This window comes from Mauremys reevesii, linkage group 20 (genome assembly GCF_016161935.1).
Source record: "Mauremys reevesii isolate NIE-2019 linkage group 20, ASM1616193v1, whole genome shotgun sequence".
Taxonomy (NCBI): Eukaryota; Metazoa; Chordata; order Testudines; family Geoemydidae; genus Mauremys; species Mauremys reevesii.
The window spans coordinates 13,301,964-13,320,930 of record NC_052642.1 but is presented as its reverse complement, the minus strand read 5'-3'; the positions used below and the strand labels follow the sequence as shown (position 1 = coordinate 13,320,930).

Here is an 18,967-nt window from a genome sequence, read left to right as displayed (position 1 = left end):
AATATTGCACACATACTATAGAAACAATTCCGTCTTTCAGCCTACATACCTAATTCAAAAGCTGGCTGCCAATATTTGCTGTGCTCTTATAGGCACTTGTTACATTCAAGGTATTTTTCTCTTTCTAAAAACATAAGTTAGTCTGGCCAACTGCTTACAAGTTGGCTATTTTCCCCTGTAGACGGTAGTCTAAGTTTAACCCTTTTAGAATACCGCTACATTAGTTCCACAGGGTATGAGCCCATTAAAACTTCAGGCAGGACAAAGCTTTGTTATTTTTTTTATTAAATATCGTTTCAACAACAGCCACAGTCCTGCTGAAAAGTAACATCAGAATCCATGAAAAATAAAAGCCACTTCATTTTCTACTTCTAGAGTCAGAACTTTACTCTTTATAATTGACATTCACCTCAATTAATGGCCAGGAAGAAAAAGTGTAATCCCTGCCTTTCTTTTACAGTTAGGTTATTACAGTTGTAAGGTATCCCTATTTCTTTTTAATTAAGGCTTTAATTGGTGTCTGTAGGGGTTGTCACCTTCTTGTAAAGAAAAGTTATATTAAAGAAATACTTCTCTACATATGACCTTTCACATACAAGCCTTAAAACATTTACGACTACCTGAAATATACCTACTCCCTTTAAGCTTTCCTAGCAGCAACTGTTTTGCAAGAGCCTTACACAGCTCAAGCTTGCTGACACTAAAGAGGCAAGACAACTGAATGAGTACAACTGTCCCGGTCCTGTTTTGTGTCTGCACTGGTTATTTCCCACTGAAGGGCTGTTCAGTTAGTACTAATCTCCCCTCATCCTGCAACCTCTATTAGTCTCACCACTTTGGTTTATGCCTCAAATTTTGGTAACTGCAAACCTGCATTAAGTTTACAGCAAGGCAGTAAACAATGAATCATTAACAGACTTAAACAGAAGTGCAGCATGAGCCATAGGACAGCTCTGCTTCAATATGGACATGTACACAATTAAGATTTTCTGTAACAGATCTCATTTCAATTGTGCATACCTTGCCCTTGTGACAGAAATAGCTCTCTGCATCACATGGGGGCTCCTAGCCACTGTCCCCTTATACCATGCCACTGTCCTCCAAACATTACAGTTCAGAGAATATGCCTTCAAACACAGACTTTTCAACTACAAATTCTTTCAGTAAGCTAACTCCATAGTTAGATACCAAGGTAATAGGGACCTTAGATAACCATATTTAGTTTTCAAAATAGATACAACATGGTTGAAGGTCTATAGTAATCTTAAGACTGTACTCTTTCTTTGGAAAAAGACAAAACCATCACTGAAGGTTCAACAAAGTATACAACAGCTACATCCCATTAATGCAGATACTACTTGTTGATAGAAAAACAGTCACTTGATAAACCAAAAATGTTCTCTGTCTATATTAGCACGTGAAGTTATGTATATCACTAATGCCAAAGCTACAAAAGCAAGTCAAATTTTCCCTTGCAAATACATGTATTGACATGAAATAAGTGTTGCCACTGTGTCAAACATTCTCATTTTACAGAAGTATTGTTCTGTTGCTGCTGCTCTGCCAGTGCTTGCTGGAGACGCATTCTTTTCCGTGAATAATGCTGCCAGTGAAGGATCTGTTGCTCATCAATAAATTTAGCACACTGAGCATTTACCAGTTCTTTACGGAAGTGTTCATATTGGAGCAGCTCTAACATGTGCAAACACTGAGGATACCTAGATTAAAAACAAGCACAATATATTTTAATACAAACTTTTACAGGTTTACCCAGATTAGATTTAATATACTGCCACTTTCTGTACTAAAAATCCCATATTCTTAGTTTATTATTTTACAATATTTATATGCAAGATATTCATGTTTTGGGAAGCTCTGCTACTTATAATTCAAATAATTAATTATGGTAATGCATTCTTTAAGATAACTCCGACAACATTAGAGAAGGAAAACAGCCCCAAAATCTAACAGGCTCTCTAGATTATCCACTTATTTAAACATTCTTATATACAGTAATGTACTCAGATGATCTCAATCATGTTGCTGATAATTTCAGTCTGAGAAAAACACACTCATACCCCCCTCACCCTTCTTTTGGAGTGACTTTTCTAAAGTTAGTCATAGATTTCCATTAAAGCTTCTGTGTATCAGCTGTAATAGTTATCAGTTTCAGAACCTCATGGGGAAAAAACAGAAGAAACTCCTTACACAAAATTTGAAATAGGTCTGCAAAATTAAGAAGTGTGCACAACCATGCTGTACTTTATATCATTTCTTTTCTGTGTTGCAAAATAGCTGCAAGTGTTCTACAAAGCCTAAGTCAGGCACAGAAAGTACCAGAGTGTTCAAGAATATTTACTATCAGCAAACACTAAAGCTTCTGTGCAGGCTACCAAATCACGATTTGCTTGCATAATTGAGGGAAGGTAAGTGCCACCCTCTTATCTAGGTCATTAAATACAAGGTCTTCTCATGAAGCCTTGGACTGTGTATGTGTCAAACTTTGTAATACAAATCAGCAGACTGGAAACAAATACTGGTATACAGTTATAGAACGCACAATATAAGGTACCTATTATATTACAGTAACTCCTCACTTAAAATCATCCCAGTTAACCTTGTTTTGTTGTTACGTTGCTGATCAATTAGGGAACATGCTCGTTTTAAGTTGTGTAATGCTCCCTTCTAAAGTCCTTTGGCAGCCGCCTGCTTTGTCTACTGGTTGCAGGAAGAGCAGGCCATTGCAGCTAGCTGGTGGGGGCTTGGAACCAGGGTGAACCAGCAGCCCTTTATCAGGTCCCCACTCCCCTAAGTTTCCTGTGCAGGAGCTGTAACCCTCCCCCCACTGCCTTGGAGCTGCTCCCCAAGACTCCTGCTTGCTGTGCAGGGGGAGCAGGAAGGGGGCTAATGTCAGGGTGTCTCCCTCCCCCCGTTCCTGCACCCCGCTTACCCCATCTTCCATAGAGCAGGGGGGACAGACCAGGACTCAGGGAGCTTGCAGCAGCTGCCTATCAGCAGGCTGATCTAATTAACAAAGCAGTGTAGTTAAGGGAAATGTGCATATCTCCCTCCATTCCTGCTGCCTTGTGTAGAGAGTGAGTTAACCAGTTAATCATTTAGCAGTAAGGGAAATATCCCACCTTTTGACTCCTCCACCTCAACCAAGCTTCACAATCATCATCACTGTGTACCAGTATTAAATTGTTTAAAACTTACACTGTGTATACGTGTGTGTATATATAATATAGTCTTTTGTCTGGTGAAAAAAATTTCCCTGGAACCTAACCCCCTCATTTACATTAATTCTTATGGGGAAACTGGATTCACTTAACATCGTTTCGCTTAAAGTCGCATTTTTCAGGAACATAATTACAACATAAAGTGAGGAGTTACTGTATTACAATGCAGAACACAAAATAATTTAATACTTACTTTAGGTATTTGGCATATTCAGGTTCTTTCCAGTAAAGTAAATATTTAAGATAATTTACAAAAGATTTGTCTTTGAAGTACCCTCTCTGTGCAAGAACTGAAACAAACAAAACAAGAGTATCAACTACACATAAAGGAAACCAAATGATATTTAAAACTTTAGAAATGCACATATAAAAGCTTCTTTCTTTGTGGCTTAGTATACATGATTAAAGAGCACTTCTGTTTTTAAAATGTTTTAAACCAACTACTGTTACAAATCACTCAAGATTCCGATAACAGAGATGAAAAATACTCCTTTTTTCAGTATGTTTATTTTGCATACGAGAGCACTCTGTTTATAGCAAGTTAGTCGTCTTTCCCCTTTTGTATAGGTCTGTCACACAGCAACAAGGCAGAGAACAGACTTTTAATAATAGGACAATGTGTTAGTTAACATCATAAAAATTGGCAAGAAGGTTGAGGGGCAAGGATGGGGTAGCACCTTAAAATTATTATTTGAATTCTCTTGTTTTTAATTGCCTAATCTTCAAATTGGTGGTGTCCCTTTAAATAACTTTAAAATATTTTAATACGTCCTTCAGCTGCTTCTGCTATTTATTTAGGAATTTATATTGGCACCCAAGGAGTTTCATCAATAAAAACAATTACACAAAATAGAACACTTATTAAAACAAACCAAAAAAACCTATTCCTGCTATAAAGCTTGTCCGAACAAGCAGTGTTAAGACTGAGCAATTTTTTTATATATCAATAACTTAAATGATCAAACCCCCTTATTGTATTAGACCCTCTCTCAATATTAAGTAATCCAGAAACAATAAGTATTGTAACTAATATTCATGACTCAGGTCCCTGATGTTTCACTTCAAGTACTTACAGTTGAGGTAATTGGGGTTTGCCAGACACTGAACAAATTCCAACTCCAGTTGGAACCGAAGTCGATTTCCAGTATCATCTGATGTTGGGGGGAAAAGTAGGTCAATACAAAAAAAACCCATTCATTCTATGCAAATAAAAGCTATGAAAACATTAATAAGGGTCTGAGCTATACACAGAATACAAAAGGTTTGCTTCTCAATATGAGCCACATAGACAGAAGCACTCCATCTGGAGTTAGTGGGAGATAAAGCAATATATTCCCCCCACCCCCATCAAATCACAGAAATATAGAAACAGAATATCAGGGTTGGAAGGGACCTCAGGAGGTCATCTAGTCCAACCCCCTGCTCAAAGCAGGACCAATCCCCATAATATTGATTCATTTTGCAAGATAGTTCTTACCGAACCTGAGATACTTTGTCAAATGAATCAATGTTTGGCACACTAGTAAATATTATAGCACCAAACCCATGCTACTTTTTAGAAAGATATCCAGTCTTGATTTGAAGACTTCAAGTGATGGGAAATCTACCACATGCCTATGTCAGTTCTATCAACAATCAATTACCTTCACTGTTAAAAATGTGTACCTTATTTCTAGTTTGGATTTGCCTAGATTCAATCACTGGATCTCATCCCTTTTCCTGTTACATCAAAATGCCAATTACTATAAGAAATCTCTTCCCGGTGTAGATACTGCAATCAAGTAACCTCTTAATCTTCTCTTGCATAAATTAAATAGATTGAGTTTCCCTAGTCTCTCACTATAAAGTGTGTCTTTCAGGTCTTGAATCATTCTTATTGCCCTTTTCTCAATCCTTCCAATTTTTAACATCCTTTTGGAGGCACCAACACCAAATTGAACACAACACACTGAACACAAATAATAAGCTCTAAGAATATGGGATTTTAGCAATGGCATCACTAATACTGAATACAGAAGTAATATGACCTTCCTACTCTAAATTGCTCTACTTATACATCCAAAGATAATACTGCCCTCTTAGCTACAATTTGTTATCTACCCATACCCCAGTCTTTCAATATCATTGCATTCCAGGTTACAGTTCCCCGCATCTTAAAAGTGTGACCTACATTCTTTGTTCTTAGATGTTGTTCAAATGAGCCCACCTAACCAAGCGAGATAGGTCAGTCTTTATTTACCACTCCACCAATCTGTCATCTGCAAATTTGATCTGCAATGATTTTATATTTTCTTTCAGATCGCAAAGAAATTAAATAGTATTTGCAAGGAACAGATCCCAGCAGGACCCCACTAACCACTCACCCCCCCCCATGACAATTCCCCATTTACACATATTTTTTGTGATTTATCAGTTAACAAGCTTTTAATCCATTTAATATGGGTGCATGCACTTGTATATTTGGGGGCATGGGGTGTTAAATATCAGATGGGATTAAATCAAATGCCTTATAGAAGTCTACATATATTAGTTCTCTCAACCAAATTAATGATCACATCAAAAAATGATATAAAGTTTGTCTGACAAGATCTATTTTCCATTAAGCCATGTTGACTGTCATTAGTTATGTGACTACCCTTTTTTACTGACCATATCCCGTTTTCCTGATTTTGGGTGATAGGTATTCCATAAAATGGGGAACCAGGGTATCCCATAAAATGGGGAACCAGGGTATCCCATAAAATGGGGAACCAGGGTAAAGAAGTGTCAACGCTCTCCTGAGCCAGTGGCTCATGGGGCTGACATGGTTAAGGCACATCAATCAGTTTCACAGCCAATGGTATGCAAGCGAGTTCTGTGGTCCGCATCAGGTCTGACCACCTCTAAGTGCCCCAACCTAATGGATCAGACACCCTGTTTGCAGCTTGGTGAACTGGAGGTGGCCTTTCAGTGTGAAAGGCAGCACAGCTCGGACCTCCCTCTCCTCCCTTTCAGGACTGTAGTCAAGTGCCTTAACCACTCAGCCATGCTAATCCAATATCAGACAAGTAATAGCGGAAAACCCAGGTGAACAGAACCCCAGACTTGAATAAGAGATAGGAACAGATGCCAGCTCTAATCCCCAGATACCCATCCCTCCCCCATAGCGTCTGGACTCCGTTCCCTGCTCCCCTCGCTAGAGAGCACTGCTTCCCAAGGCCAGGCCCAGGCGTCCCTCCCCAGCAGCCCTGGGGGGCCGAGTGCAGCAAGCAACCCACTCCCTTCTCTCCATGTGTCTCTTCATAACGCCGGCATCTGTCATTGTCACTCCAAGCACCTGAAGAAGTGGGGGTTTACCCAGGAAAGCTTCTGCCCAAATAAATCTGCTAGTCTTGCAGGTGCCACCGGACTCGTTGTTTTTGTGGATACAGCCTAACACGGCTACCCCCCGACCCTGGAGACTAGCCGGGGGCCCCAGGCGGCCAGGAGCCGAGGGGAGCTCCGCAGAGCGGACGCCGGGGTGGGGCGGCCAAGGCACGGGAGTGGAGGAAGCCGCCCCCGGCTCTCACCTGTCTCCATGGCTGGCGGCCCCGCTCGCGCGCCAAGACACCCCGAACCCAAGATGGCGGCGGCCCCCGCCGGCCGGAAGCCTCACGGAAGGCAGCACTGGTGCATTCTGGGAAGCCCGACGCAGCGTGGGGGCGTTGCTAGGGTAACGAAGACGCTGAGAGGAGGGGGGCAGCGATTTGCTCCTTCGCCCTTTGTGTCCTGAGTGCGGGAGAACTCAGCTCCCGAGCAGGGCGGCAGGGTCACGAGATCACAGTGTGCCGAGTGGGTGACGTCACAACCTGGGGGTGCGGCGCTGCTCATGACATAAAAGCAGAGGAATGCTGCGTCGAGTATGACATCACAGTGCACTAAGTGAACGACATCACAACATAAGGGGTTACTGGGCCCGCTGTTCATGACCTCGCCCTGGGGAAATGCTGCATTGAGCATGGCACTGCACTAGGGTAGTGGTGTATTGTTCATGGCACCACAGTGCCGAGGTGCCATGCTGTGCAGGATACCACATTGTGTAGGTTCTGCATTGTGTGTGACATCACAGTCAAGGGCACTGCCTTGTGACATCACAATGTGGGATGTGTTAGGAACAGCCTGGATGGAACTCATTGCAGAATTAGACACTAAGATGGGACATGATAACTGTGTACAACTTGCAAACAACAAGCAAGTGGAGGAATTTTCAGTGTGGTACAACGGGAAATAACTGAAAGTGATTAGGTGAAATTAAGAGGGATAACTTAGGCTGAATATCAGGAAACACTTCCTGACAGTGAGTTATACTGGGTTGTGGAATAGTCTCCTAAAGGAAGTAGTGAAACCTCATTGCTCTGGACTTTTAAAATTGGATCATAAAAATGTGTGCTACAGTGTCAGAGAAAGAGCGAGATCAGGTGCTCTAACAATTCTTTCTCTTCTCTAATATAATATTCTGATGATGATGATCATAACAATCAATCTCGTATACAGTGGTTTTCATCCATAGATCTCAAAGCAAATTGTGTATATGATTAACAAAACAACATTATTTTTAAAACCTCAAATTACAAACCCTTAGTAAAAAATGTTGATACTTTTTATTCACGAGTTTCCAATAAGTAGGCAAAACTACAGAACACAGAAGGAAAAATGGTCTCTCTTCAGAAACAACACAGAAAATAAAGGTAGAACATGATACAGAAAAAATAACACAGGTGAGAACCCAATTTTGGAGATCAAAAGCTTCATACTGCTCCCAATAAAATCAACAGCAGGGAGCAGGATTGGGTCCACAGTCCACCATGTTGGTTAAGGGGAAGAAGTAATATATTCATGTATTTTAATACCAAATGCAGCTGTATACATAAAAATAAATCCAAAATAAAAACAGCAGGGAAATGTCTCCTACCTTTTGTACCTACTCTCATATCCCTTGCTCACTCATAGCTGCCTATAATTTTAAAGTTTGCATTGGGCTGCTAAAACTAAAGCACAAACTCTAGAATCAAAGGACTCAAAGTTCAGTTTTGTATCAGTAACCCCCCTTTGCAATCAATGGCCTTGATTTGCACTCTTTTTCAGATGGTGCTTGCCAAAAAATTGTGAGCTTTTGCTTTTTGAAAAACAGTGCTATATATAAGATTTGTTTTGTAGTGATTATAAGGACAAATAAGAATTTTTTATATCTACATTTTTGAAGTTTTTTCCCTAAGAAATTATTAGTTTTTCCTTTTTTGCCACTAATGTAATTGACTGTAAGGGTTAAAATTCTGTTAGTATTATCCAAATGAATACTAGCCATGTGACCTACTACCTAGATAAGAAAGTAGGAAATCTTTAGAGACCATATTCTTCACAGTTCTTTGCAACCTCAAAGATAATGGCAACACAATTTCTGCAGGAGACGGACAATTTAAATATAAGTGACCCCAAAGAAATGATGAGTTTAGCTATAAAGTGGGTACAGAAGACATTTCCAAATGTGGAATCAGTTACCACAGGGACATTGCAATGCTGGATGGAAGAGAAGCCAGAGGAATTAATCATTCTTGTAAGTGATTTATTACCTATGAATTAAAGCAAGTACTCTGTAATTAAAATCAGTCTTGGTCTCCTGACTACCCAATTTAAGAGGGTAACATTTTTCTATGTTCAACAAGTATTTAGTGTAACCTGGCTGTTCAGGTATAATTTTTTTTTAAACTTATGATCTTATGTCAGACCTCTCTTTTTTCTCTTTTCCCTTCATGTCTTATCCTTTCCACATTTCACAAGTAGAGCCTCATAAAGCAGGGTGCACTAGAGGACACTAATAACACTTTGTCGCTTTATAGCCTGGTGTACCCAAGGATTTCAAAGCATGCTGGGCTCAGTCCTCTATGTAGTTGCTTTTTATCATTCTTTCTTGACCTGATTGTGATGCATGCATGACTGTGACAAATTAAATAAAAATAAAGTTATAATCAAGCTCACTCATAGGGTTAGCTCTTCAGCTGCAGTAAAGTAAGGTAGCACTGTTGAAGTCCGTGGCACTAAGCTGATGTACACCAACTGAAGATCTGGAGGAAAGTTGAAAACCACAGGATCTCACATGGGATTCTTCAAGAAAACAAATAAAATCTCCCATCCCATTATTTATTTACAGGCATTGTTATAGTGCTTCTGGTAGGATCTGAGAGCCATTTACTTATGTTAGGTTCAATTTATTCATTTAAACCCACTGTATGGGCACCGCCACCTACACTAGGACTTTTCACGCTGCCTATCTAGCACTGGTGCTGGTCCTAGAGTACTTGTCGTTAGGTTGTTTGTGCAACTGTGCTATCTAACCCTCCGTTAGTGCTTCTACCCTTGCTAGCATTGGGGAATCATTAACACTGCTTTATTGCAACACCTGAATTTTCCACTGAAGTCTCCCAATCCAGAACCTAACCATCCCAGCTTTAGTGTTTGAGATTTACTGATGCCCAGCATAAGCACATGATGGTGCAGGAAAAAGGAATGTTTTAGTGGCAGCATGCTCTGCCCCTGGAAAGGAACTGGTGCCAGGTAAGAGAGCTCTGTTTGACGAGGCCTGTATTTTGTGGAGCTTTTGGACTGGGGTTTTAGTCCTGGCTCCCCAGTTGTGTAGGTCAGTTGATGGGGTGAGAAGTGTATGTGTGCGTGTGTGTGTATGTATATAGTAATTGTATCTGCAATCCATTAATCATTACAACTCCATATTGCACTAGATGTTGCCAAGTTCTAGATTCCAACTGTGGGAACTGAGTGGAGAGAAAAGGTGGGGTGCCAACAAGCTTCTCTAAGAAAGGAAACTATAGTTATGGCAGGTTATGCTGTTAACCCCTTGGACAGGCAGTTTTAATTTTAATTTGAAGTCAGTTGCAAACCCCACTTCAAAAACAGCCAAGTTCTTCAGCCTTTTCCTAAGGGAACGCAAACTATAAAGGTCAATCAGGCTCTGCTGGGAAAGTTTCATTCATCCAAGTTATGTGACAGTGAGAGCCAGGGCTGGATTTAGGCACAGGCGACCAAGGTGATGGCCTGGCTCGGGGTGCTGTAAGGTATTCAACAGTTTAACAAATGGAGGGCAGGCACTGAAAATGCCCCTTGCCTGGGGCACCATTTGGTCTAGGGTCAGTTCCGGCTAAAGCACTTAATAAATGGAACTCTCTGAAAGAGCAGAGCAGAGCTGCATTGTTGCATCAGCACCCTGGGCAGAAACTCTGCTTCTGAGGTTGCATGTTTGTTCCAAATGTTACATTTCTGCCTAGTTCAGCCTTTCAGATCTAGACTAAAACAAATCTCTGTGGTCTAATGCTGCCAAGCTAGCTAGGTTTTACTGCTCCTACTGTTGTTACATTGCAGTAACAATGGTATTTACAGATTTACCTAGAACCTGGAATTTGAGTTTTTTTGTAAGCACTTTCCTATTTTTATAGGTTAAAATATTTTAAAATGTCTCAGGAATTTCCTATAAAAGCATCTGTTACAAACTAACATGCAGCATAGATTTTTTTTTCTGTGAATTGGGTTATAAAAACATCTAGGGACAACTTGTTCTTAGCTTTGTTAATATAGTAGGGTTGCTTTTTTCAGACAGGATCTTAGTGGTTGTGGAATACTACCATTATCATGTTGAAAAGTACAAAGTCACTCCCCGGTAAACACAGACTTGAGGCTAAAAGGAGAGATCAGACAGATCCCACGTGTCTGCTTTTCTATTCTGGAATGCGATTTTGCTCCCAATAGTGACTTCAGAGGAGAGGATCCTATGGAAAGGTTGACTCACAGGAATCAAATTAGCATGTAGGTTTGCCAAAATCAAGTCAAGAATCTCAATTCTTGGCCATCAATATCAGGAACAAATTGAAAATTGAGGATAAGAAATAAAGGCCAGGAATTCTCTGGGGAAATATTAAAAAAAACAACTAGTTAGTTTATATGAGAGTCGCCTGAACATGTGACTATGCGCCCAGAACTCTCAGCTCTGACACTGGCCTTGAGCAAATAACAACCAACCTGCTTCACTGTCTTCATCTATAGAACAGGAGTGATAGGACAGACTTACCCACTCTATCTCAGCGCTAGGCTGTTTATTAGTTGAGATCCAGTGATGCAGTATTTACACCTGTGAGTTCAATGGCACAACTCATGTAAGCCAAGATCACGAACTTGGATCCTGATTGTTTCTAAAGCACGTTGAAGGGATGTGCTAAATACTGTTTGCTTTAAATTATTATTTATTTTTATAAAATTGCATTAGTGTGGGTTGTATTTAACAAACATAGGAAGACGAGTTCCCTGCCATAAAGAAATTAAACCCTGTGTAAGTGAAAGCTGTGTTGTAAAAATGACACTGTATGTAATTACCACTGCACCGAAGTGGCAATAAAGTTAAGCTCTTCCAATGTTATTATAACTATTCTGTTTAGTGACACATAAAGATAGCAGGTACTAAGAGCTCTTACCAGATCCTGGGTAAAAATCTAGTCCCCGTAAAGCCAGGCAATGGCTGTTTTGCGACTGACTTCAACAGCGCCCGAATTTCACCGCCTAATTTCATCCATCACAAATGGATTCAGACTCAGTTGATCCTGTCTATGTAGCCTCTCTGTTGATTGGAAAAGGCTTCCCTTTAAAACCTGAGATATTACATAAGGTACTTGTCCCTCTGCAGGACTCAGTAGGTAAGTTTCATGTTAAAAACAAGATGCTTTCTGTGTGAACGGTGGAATATCACACTAAGAACTTTACACGGTGCTTGTGCTTTTCAAAGTCATTTCCCGGAATTTCTGAGGAATTAGAGGTGGAAATAACAGCCTTACAGCTTTATAAAAGCAGATTGTGTGAGACAACTGTACCATTTTTCACACTGAAGAGTAGTTGTGACTAACAAAATAAGGATAATTTTGTAATAAGGATTCTATAAAAAACATTTTTTCCACTCAGACCTCACATTCATGGAGTTTATACAGACCATTATAAACCATGGGCCAGATTCTGTCAGCTTTGCTCATGCTGAGTTGTACTAGACTGTGAATAATCCCACTGAAGAAAATGGATCTACTCCTGGAGTAAGCTACTACATAACGTCAGTAAGGGTGACAGAATCTGGCCCTATTTAGTTATAGCACCACTAAATGAAGCCCGTTCTGGGGTGTGAAGCCAGCACCCCATCATCCAGCATACACTAGCAAAAAGGGATACATTGGGCAAGGATAAAACCTTATTCTTAAACAAAGTGCCATTAGATAGTCAAATTCTACCTAGAGGAAACAGTATGTTGCTTAAGATCTCATCTACAAGATATTAGCACATGTAAATCTATTTATTTACCTCAGAATAATGGGCTGAAGCGACACTGCCATGATTCAAACCAGAGGTCCCAAGAATTGTTAGTATTTCCTACCCAGTGCTTAGGCCCATGTAAGTCATCTTCTCCAGCCTATGCATCTTCAACATCTCTCCCCACCTAGAAGGCAGTCCTGTCACTATCTCTGTCAGTAGGTCTTGACAAATTGTATCCAGAGTAGGTCAGAAAGAACTTGTGCAGACTCTAGAAGATCCTGTTTCAAATATGGTTAAATAATAGAGAACAGGGTGCACATTATGTTATATTTATAACAAGCCTCTACAAAGTCTGCAATTTTTTACTCCAACTCTATAATTGTAGCTCAATAGCAGCGAGATCATAGTTATCGCTGACTGAAACGATTGTGAGAACATATTTAATTAAAGGCTTAACTGTTCGCTTGAGTTTTACTTTTGAGGTCAAGGGACTGGCAGGTAATGTGCATTTCCCAAAGCCCATCCTGTGATAGTCTTTGCAGAAACAATCTTCATCTGGAGTTTATTAGACACAGATGAAATTTTAATGAAGCCGTAAGTTTGGCTGCCCCAAGACTCAAGTTTTTGTGGCTTTTTGTGAACATAGTCACATGAGCATATGTCCCTATGGTTCATTCCAGTTTCAGACAACTAAGAGGTAGCATAAATAGATCTGAAATTAAACATCATGCTGCATATTTTAAACAGTCCTAAGATATTGTAGGTTTTATTTTAATGAGTTAAAACTGGTCAATATTCTGTTCTTAGGATACCCGGAGTACAGCTGAATTTGAAGTCAGCCATCTGCCAGGGGCAATACTCATTGACCCTCAGAGTGATACACTGCAAGAATTTCTGCAGAAACAGCTCCTTCCAGGTACAGAAAAGATCTCCGTAGAACTCGTTCTTTGTTGTTGCAAATAGCTTTCAAGCTGCTCTAAGGTGAGAACAGGTCCAGCTTTAGGTCTATTCCACCAATTCCCCTGAATCGAGCCCCGCGCCTAAGAGGGCCCCACGCCCAGTGAGAATCCCTTCCCTGGAAAGAGGCACCTTTTTAATTTTTACTCACCTGACGGCGCTTTGGGTCTTCAGCGGCACTTCGGCGGCAGGTCCTTCGCTTACTCTGGGTCTTCGGCGACACTTCGGGAGCGGGTCCTTCAGTGCCGCTGAAGACCTGGAGCGAGTGAAGGACCCACCGCCGAAGTGCCACAAAAGATTCAGATCACTGCCCGGTGAATACAAGCCCCATGCATTTTTTTACAAGTGTTGTTTTTTTTAAAGTCATCGCTGTCAGGGCCCCGTCTAAACTGTTTGAATTGGGCCCCGCACTTCCTAAAGCCGGCCCTGCCCTTAGGAACCCTAAACCTACGGCGGGAAGCCCTAACCATAGAAACCCAAACCCTAGGGTGGGGTGCCATACCCATAGGAACCCTAACCCTAGGGCAGAATGCCCTACCCTTAGGAACCCTAACCCTAGCTCCAAGTGCCCTACCCTTAGGAACCCTAACACAAGGGCGAGAAACCCTACCCATAAGAACCCTAAGCTTAGCTCCAAGTGCCCTACCCTTACGAACCCTAACCCTAGGGCAGGAAGCCTTACCCATAGGAACCCAAACCCTAGCTCCGAGTGCCCTGAGAATTTTCAGAAGCGCGCAGTGAGCACACTTGGGGCCAGAATTTCAGAAGTGCTCAGTCCATGGGGTGCTGGAGACAACTGGAGAATGGCTTAGCGCATAGCCAGCTGAGAATTGGGGAAGTGCAAAGACCACCTTTTCACCACCCTCCTGAGCTATTTCTCAACCATAGCCAAGAATCTGGGCCTTAATATTAAAAAAAAAAAAAAAAGCCTTACCTGGGTTATTTACAACACCCAGGATTATGGGAAACCTAATTTACTTTTCATCACATATTCTGGATTATTATTACTATTTTACTCTCTGTGTGGCACTCAGCCTGGATGGTATAACCGGACTGGGCAATTTCTACTCAGTTTTGCATTCAGGTTCTCATACGCTGGTTCAGAGCTGAAGAGCCTGGGTAAAGAAGTTCTAAAGGGCATTTCAATCTGAAACAACCATTTTCAATGATATTAAAAAGCAGGAACATGTATAATCATCATTAATATTAGATTTTGTTATATAAAAAGAGAAACTAAATTTTGTGTCTAAATGGCTTGACAAAGGTGCTGGGTTATGCCCTGTGCTGAGGTCATTATTGCTGAAATAATCATCATCATAACAGACTAGAAGTATTGCCAACTCTCATAAAAATGTAATGTTTTTTAAAGCCCCAACTTCTGGAGTCAAGTGAATATGCGAGAAGCTCAGCTTTAAAAAAAAGTTCTCAGCACTTATGGATGCAAAGCTTGAAACTGTGACACCATCCACCGTATATTCTAAAGGCTCAGAAACTAAACATTGAATAAAAAGGACCTACATTCATTTTTTTTTAAAATCTCATTATTTTTAAGCCAATCTCATGATTTTTGAGGGCCTGAGTTACCACTGGAGTTGGCAATACTGGATTAGCGAGAAAAACCTTGTAGTTGTACATGGTTTTTAATTCCATCCTTGTTTTTTCCGTTCTGTTTCAGAGAGTAAAAATAAAAAAGTCATTTGCTATTGCACTGTGGGATACAGGTCTTCCATGATTGCCCAGAGCATGAATGAGTTCTTGTCAAGTGAAGCCAGCCAAACCCCCAAAACTTCCCTGAAGGTTTATAATGCAGAAGGAGGACTGGTAAAATGGGCCAGTGAAAGAAGGCTGATGGTGGACAAGCAGGAGCAGCCCATTCACCTCGTTCACCCCTACAGTGCAGTATGGGCAAAACTACTGGAACCAGAGCTGCAAGCACAAATCTAAAGCATTTCTGCAAGTCTGATCTTAACTGGGGCCTCTAGGTGAAATACAAATTAATAATAAGAATAAGAATTAATGGGGACCCCAACCTCAACTGTGTCTTGTAGGCATAACCATAATGCTACTAATAATAGAGGATTACAATATATATTGTAGTTGTTTTAATTGGTGGGCAGAACTGGCTAAAGATACTAAGCCAGCTTTTCAGCTGTTCTAAAGTGGAGTAGGAACTGAAGTCAATTCAGATATGACAATTTACACCAGTTCGACTGAAATCTAGATTAACAAAGGGCACAGGACAATACAGAATCACTCTGAAGTCTGGTGAAAAGGGAGACGTCCTGGCAAGTGCTGGAAACAAGTCTGAAAGAGGTTATTGTGCCCTAGCATAAGAAATGTAATAAAGGCACATCAGTCCTCCTCTTACGCCAAGATGGAACAGAACACTTTAGCTTTATGAACCTTTTCCTTCAGTCTCCAGGTCTGTCACTCTGGCACCTATCATAAGCATCTTTTAAAAAATAATATCTAATAAAAAATACAGATAGAATCCTGTGGTCCAAATTGTGATGAATGGAAAAGCAAAGCACTACATTTCTAGCATCTCTTTTACTGTTTAAATTTGTTGGTGCAGTCCTGTATTCACCAGATAGCTTGTCTAGATGCATCTAATCTTTCTGGGAATAACAGTTGGGCCAGTCACAGGTAAAGAGAAAGAGAGCGCCAGCTGGAAATGCATAGTAACCAGTAAATAAAATGCTATGATTAAGTGAGATTATTTCCTGCTAGTGAGTTAGGTTCTAAACATATATAAGCTCACCCACATACGATGAAAATAACTTTAATTCTTGGTCCTTACAAAGGTGATGCACAAATAGTTACAGTTTCATGGAGGCCTAAATAAATATTTGGGAAGAAGCATAAACCCGCTCGTTAACTGCATACTAACCAACCTGTCGGTGCTTATTATTTGCTCAATTGCTGTATAATCTTGACTGCAGCTCTGAAATCCGTAGGAAGCATTTCTAAATATACACACCTCTCAACTTGGTGACTGGACTTTTTAGGTGAGTGAAAATAGCACATCCCTGTTTGAACCTCTGTCTTTTCCTAGACCACTTTATTTTAAAAATAGCTGTTGACTTATTTTAAATAGTTGTATATGGAGTACTACAGCTAAGAGAAATCTGAAACCGTTATTATCATTTCTGAGGTGCCTGATCTTGCAGTTTTACCCGGCAAAAAAAAGTCATCCCAATCTCAAGAGTGGTTTGGTGGGTTGTTTTTTGTTCGTTTGAGGGGGGGGGGGGGTTTGGTCTCAACATTCAAACCTTACAGCTCTAAAGGCCTAATCCAAAGCCCATTAATGTCAATATGAGCCTTTCCATTTACTTCAGCACTCAGAGTCACCAGCCCATCTACAGGATTCACGATGAGCGCTAGGGCAACGGAACCGAAAAGAGCTGGAGAAGGAGCCTGGGGATTCTAGAGAGTAAGTCAGTCAATAACTAGATTGCATGACGCTTGTCTGACTGACTGCGACTGAAGATGGAGCAGTCAGCATTTGGAATGATCAGATTTATGAACAAAAACATACAATGAAATATCGAACGCCACACAGCCTGAGCAGCCGAGACAAGGTTTGGTATTTGGTGAATGAGGTATAGAAGAAACACAGCTAGAGCTGTTACCGAAGGGAGGAGAAGTGCCAGTATGTAGAGGGGTTCGGTTGGGGGGGGTCATTCCTCTCCAGGGCGGCTGGGAGCCAGGCCGCCTCACTACACAGTACTTCCTGCACACAGAGAAAAAGTTCAGCGCGTGCTGCTGTTTGAGTGGCAGAGGCCTCCTCATGACCATAGAACACAGGGGACAGGGTCATCTTAAGTGTGCACGTGTCAGTCTCCTTCTGGAACCTATAGGCAGCATGACTTGCAAGCTTCTTGTATCTTATGGCTTCAGGCTGCCCCTGCCAGCAGCTGAGCACAGCAAGGAACCAGAGGAACTCCAGAGCTGTCCTGAAGCACAAGCAAGGAATTGGGGCCCAATCAAGCCCCTGATCTGAAGTCACTCACGGGGTGGCGGAGGTCGCATTGACAGGGCTGGTGACGATGCCGTTCCTGTCAGTGAAGGCCGTAAGAACTGTGAGCCGGGAAAGGGAAAAGGCTGACGTTGCCCTTTAAGGAATGGGCCGCGGGAGCACCCTGAGCGCTTTCTCCCCTCTTGGGTTCCCGCTGTCTTGTCGGGCTCCCCCATCCCCTTTGTGGAGCACCCCCTCCTGACCCTCCCTCAGCCTTTGCCTCGTGACCTGTGGAGTGGGACTAAGGGAATATGTCCACCCCTCTCACCAGCCCTCTGTCTCAGGAGGGGGAGCAGCTGGAGCGCTCGGGGGTGAGCTGCCCTTTTAAGCTCACAGAGTCCCTCTCACTTGGCTGCCTCACAGCAACTCAACGAGCAGCTAGGAAAACAAAAGGAAAAGTTGGAACTGGCTCCCCTAAGCCTAGTTTCTACTGAAATTCAGCTCTGAAGTCTCTGACCTGCCTTCCTCCCACATCTTTGATCCTTGTCTCTGGGAAGCATCCACTTTAGTCAGTGCTCAGTGCAGGGAATACTTCAGTTCCTATATTTAAGCTTCATAGCAATGTTCACCACACAATCTGTTCATTATTTGCTCACATGATGTAGAGGTTGCTATTGGAGTATTGGACACTGACCTCCCCTCCCGCCCCCGCCCAGGCAGGTTACTGGGACCAGCACATAAAGTCCAGTTTCTTCCCAGCACTCCGGCATGTCAGAAAGGGCAAGTCCCAATTGCTTCCTTGGGATTAATCAGAGATCAAGGCCTATTCCAGGGTTAAAATCATTAACAACAACTGAAAACGCCCCAAACCTGATTCTTCCTGAAGTAATGAACTGCTGGCAGTTCTCCTAAGGAAACTACAAACCACATCATTTACCCACACTGACTAAGGGGGAGACAAATCGAGGGATTTTTAACTTCACAGCCCCAAAGTTCCATGTTCCGCTAATTATTTCCAAAATTTCAACATAAAAATACAGTCAGCAGAAATAAAAGATGCAGAGAAAAGCCAGTCCTTTTGACAGGTGGAGAGAATCTGTTCTTCTTGGAAATTTGGATCCATATTCAATATCTACAAAGTTCAGGATATTTGGATCTGGGCTTTTTGTTTGGGCCCGTCCCTCCTAACAACAAAGATAACGGTGGAAATTAGCAAAGGATGCTGTATGCACCCATTCACATGGGGGAGGGTTTAACTCCTGGGGGGTAGGTTATTATAAGGGGAAAAACAAGAACAAGAAAAAGACTTATCCAGAGAATTAAAATAAGCAAGAAGGAGCAGATTCCTTCTCTCTCCCAGGCCCCTGCGAGGCCAAACTCAGTTCTCCCCATCTCTCCTCTGGGTCAGCACTTGTCTGAATTTCTTCAGAGTGCAGAGAGGTAAGTATGAAGTTCACGCACTCCTCTCCTGGACCACCAGGGGGCATCCAGCTCTGTGGCA

General features: G+C 41.7%; 2 protein-coding genes across 3 annotated transcripts; one reads left to right on the top strand and one right to left on the bottom strand.

The window, feature by feature from the left end:
* Positions 1-1,418: 1,418 nt before the first annotated feature.
* Positions 1,419-7,034, bottom strand: MED31 (mediator complex subunit 31). The gene is made up of 4 exons (XM_039507577.1): positions 6,788-7,034; positions 4,313-4,390; positions 3,433-3,529; positions 1,419-1,718 (listed from the first exon to the last, which is right to left on the bottom strand). The coding sequence occupies exons 1-4, from the start codon at positions 6,795-6,797 to the stop codon at positions 1,526-1,528; spliced, it is 378 nt and encodes a 125-aa protein (XP_039363511.1). The 5' UTR covers positions 6,798-7,034; the 3' UTR covers positions 1,419-1,525.
* A 1,587-nt stretch (positions 7,035-8,621) lies between these two features.
* On the top strand, positions 8,622-16,683 carry LOC120387438 (tRNA uridine(34) hydroxylase-like). 2 transcript variants are annotated; one of them, XM_039508181.1, is made up of 3 exons: positions 8,622-8,811; positions 13,359-13,467; positions 15,184-16,683. In XM_039508181.1, the coding sequence occupies exons 1-3, from the start codon at positions 8,641-8,643 to the stop codon at positions 15,450-15,452; spliced, it is 549 nt and encodes a 182-aa protein (XP_039364115.1). In that variant the 5' UTR covers positions 8,622-8,640; the 3' UTR covers positions 15,453-16,683. The 2 variants fall into 2 exon arrangements, 1 of the variants encoding a protein (XP_039364115.1); XR_005590166.1 differs by lacking the exon at positions 8,622-8,811 and adding an exon at positions 9,694-9,809.
* The last annotated feature ends 2,284 nt before the right edge of the window (positions 16,684-18,967 follow it).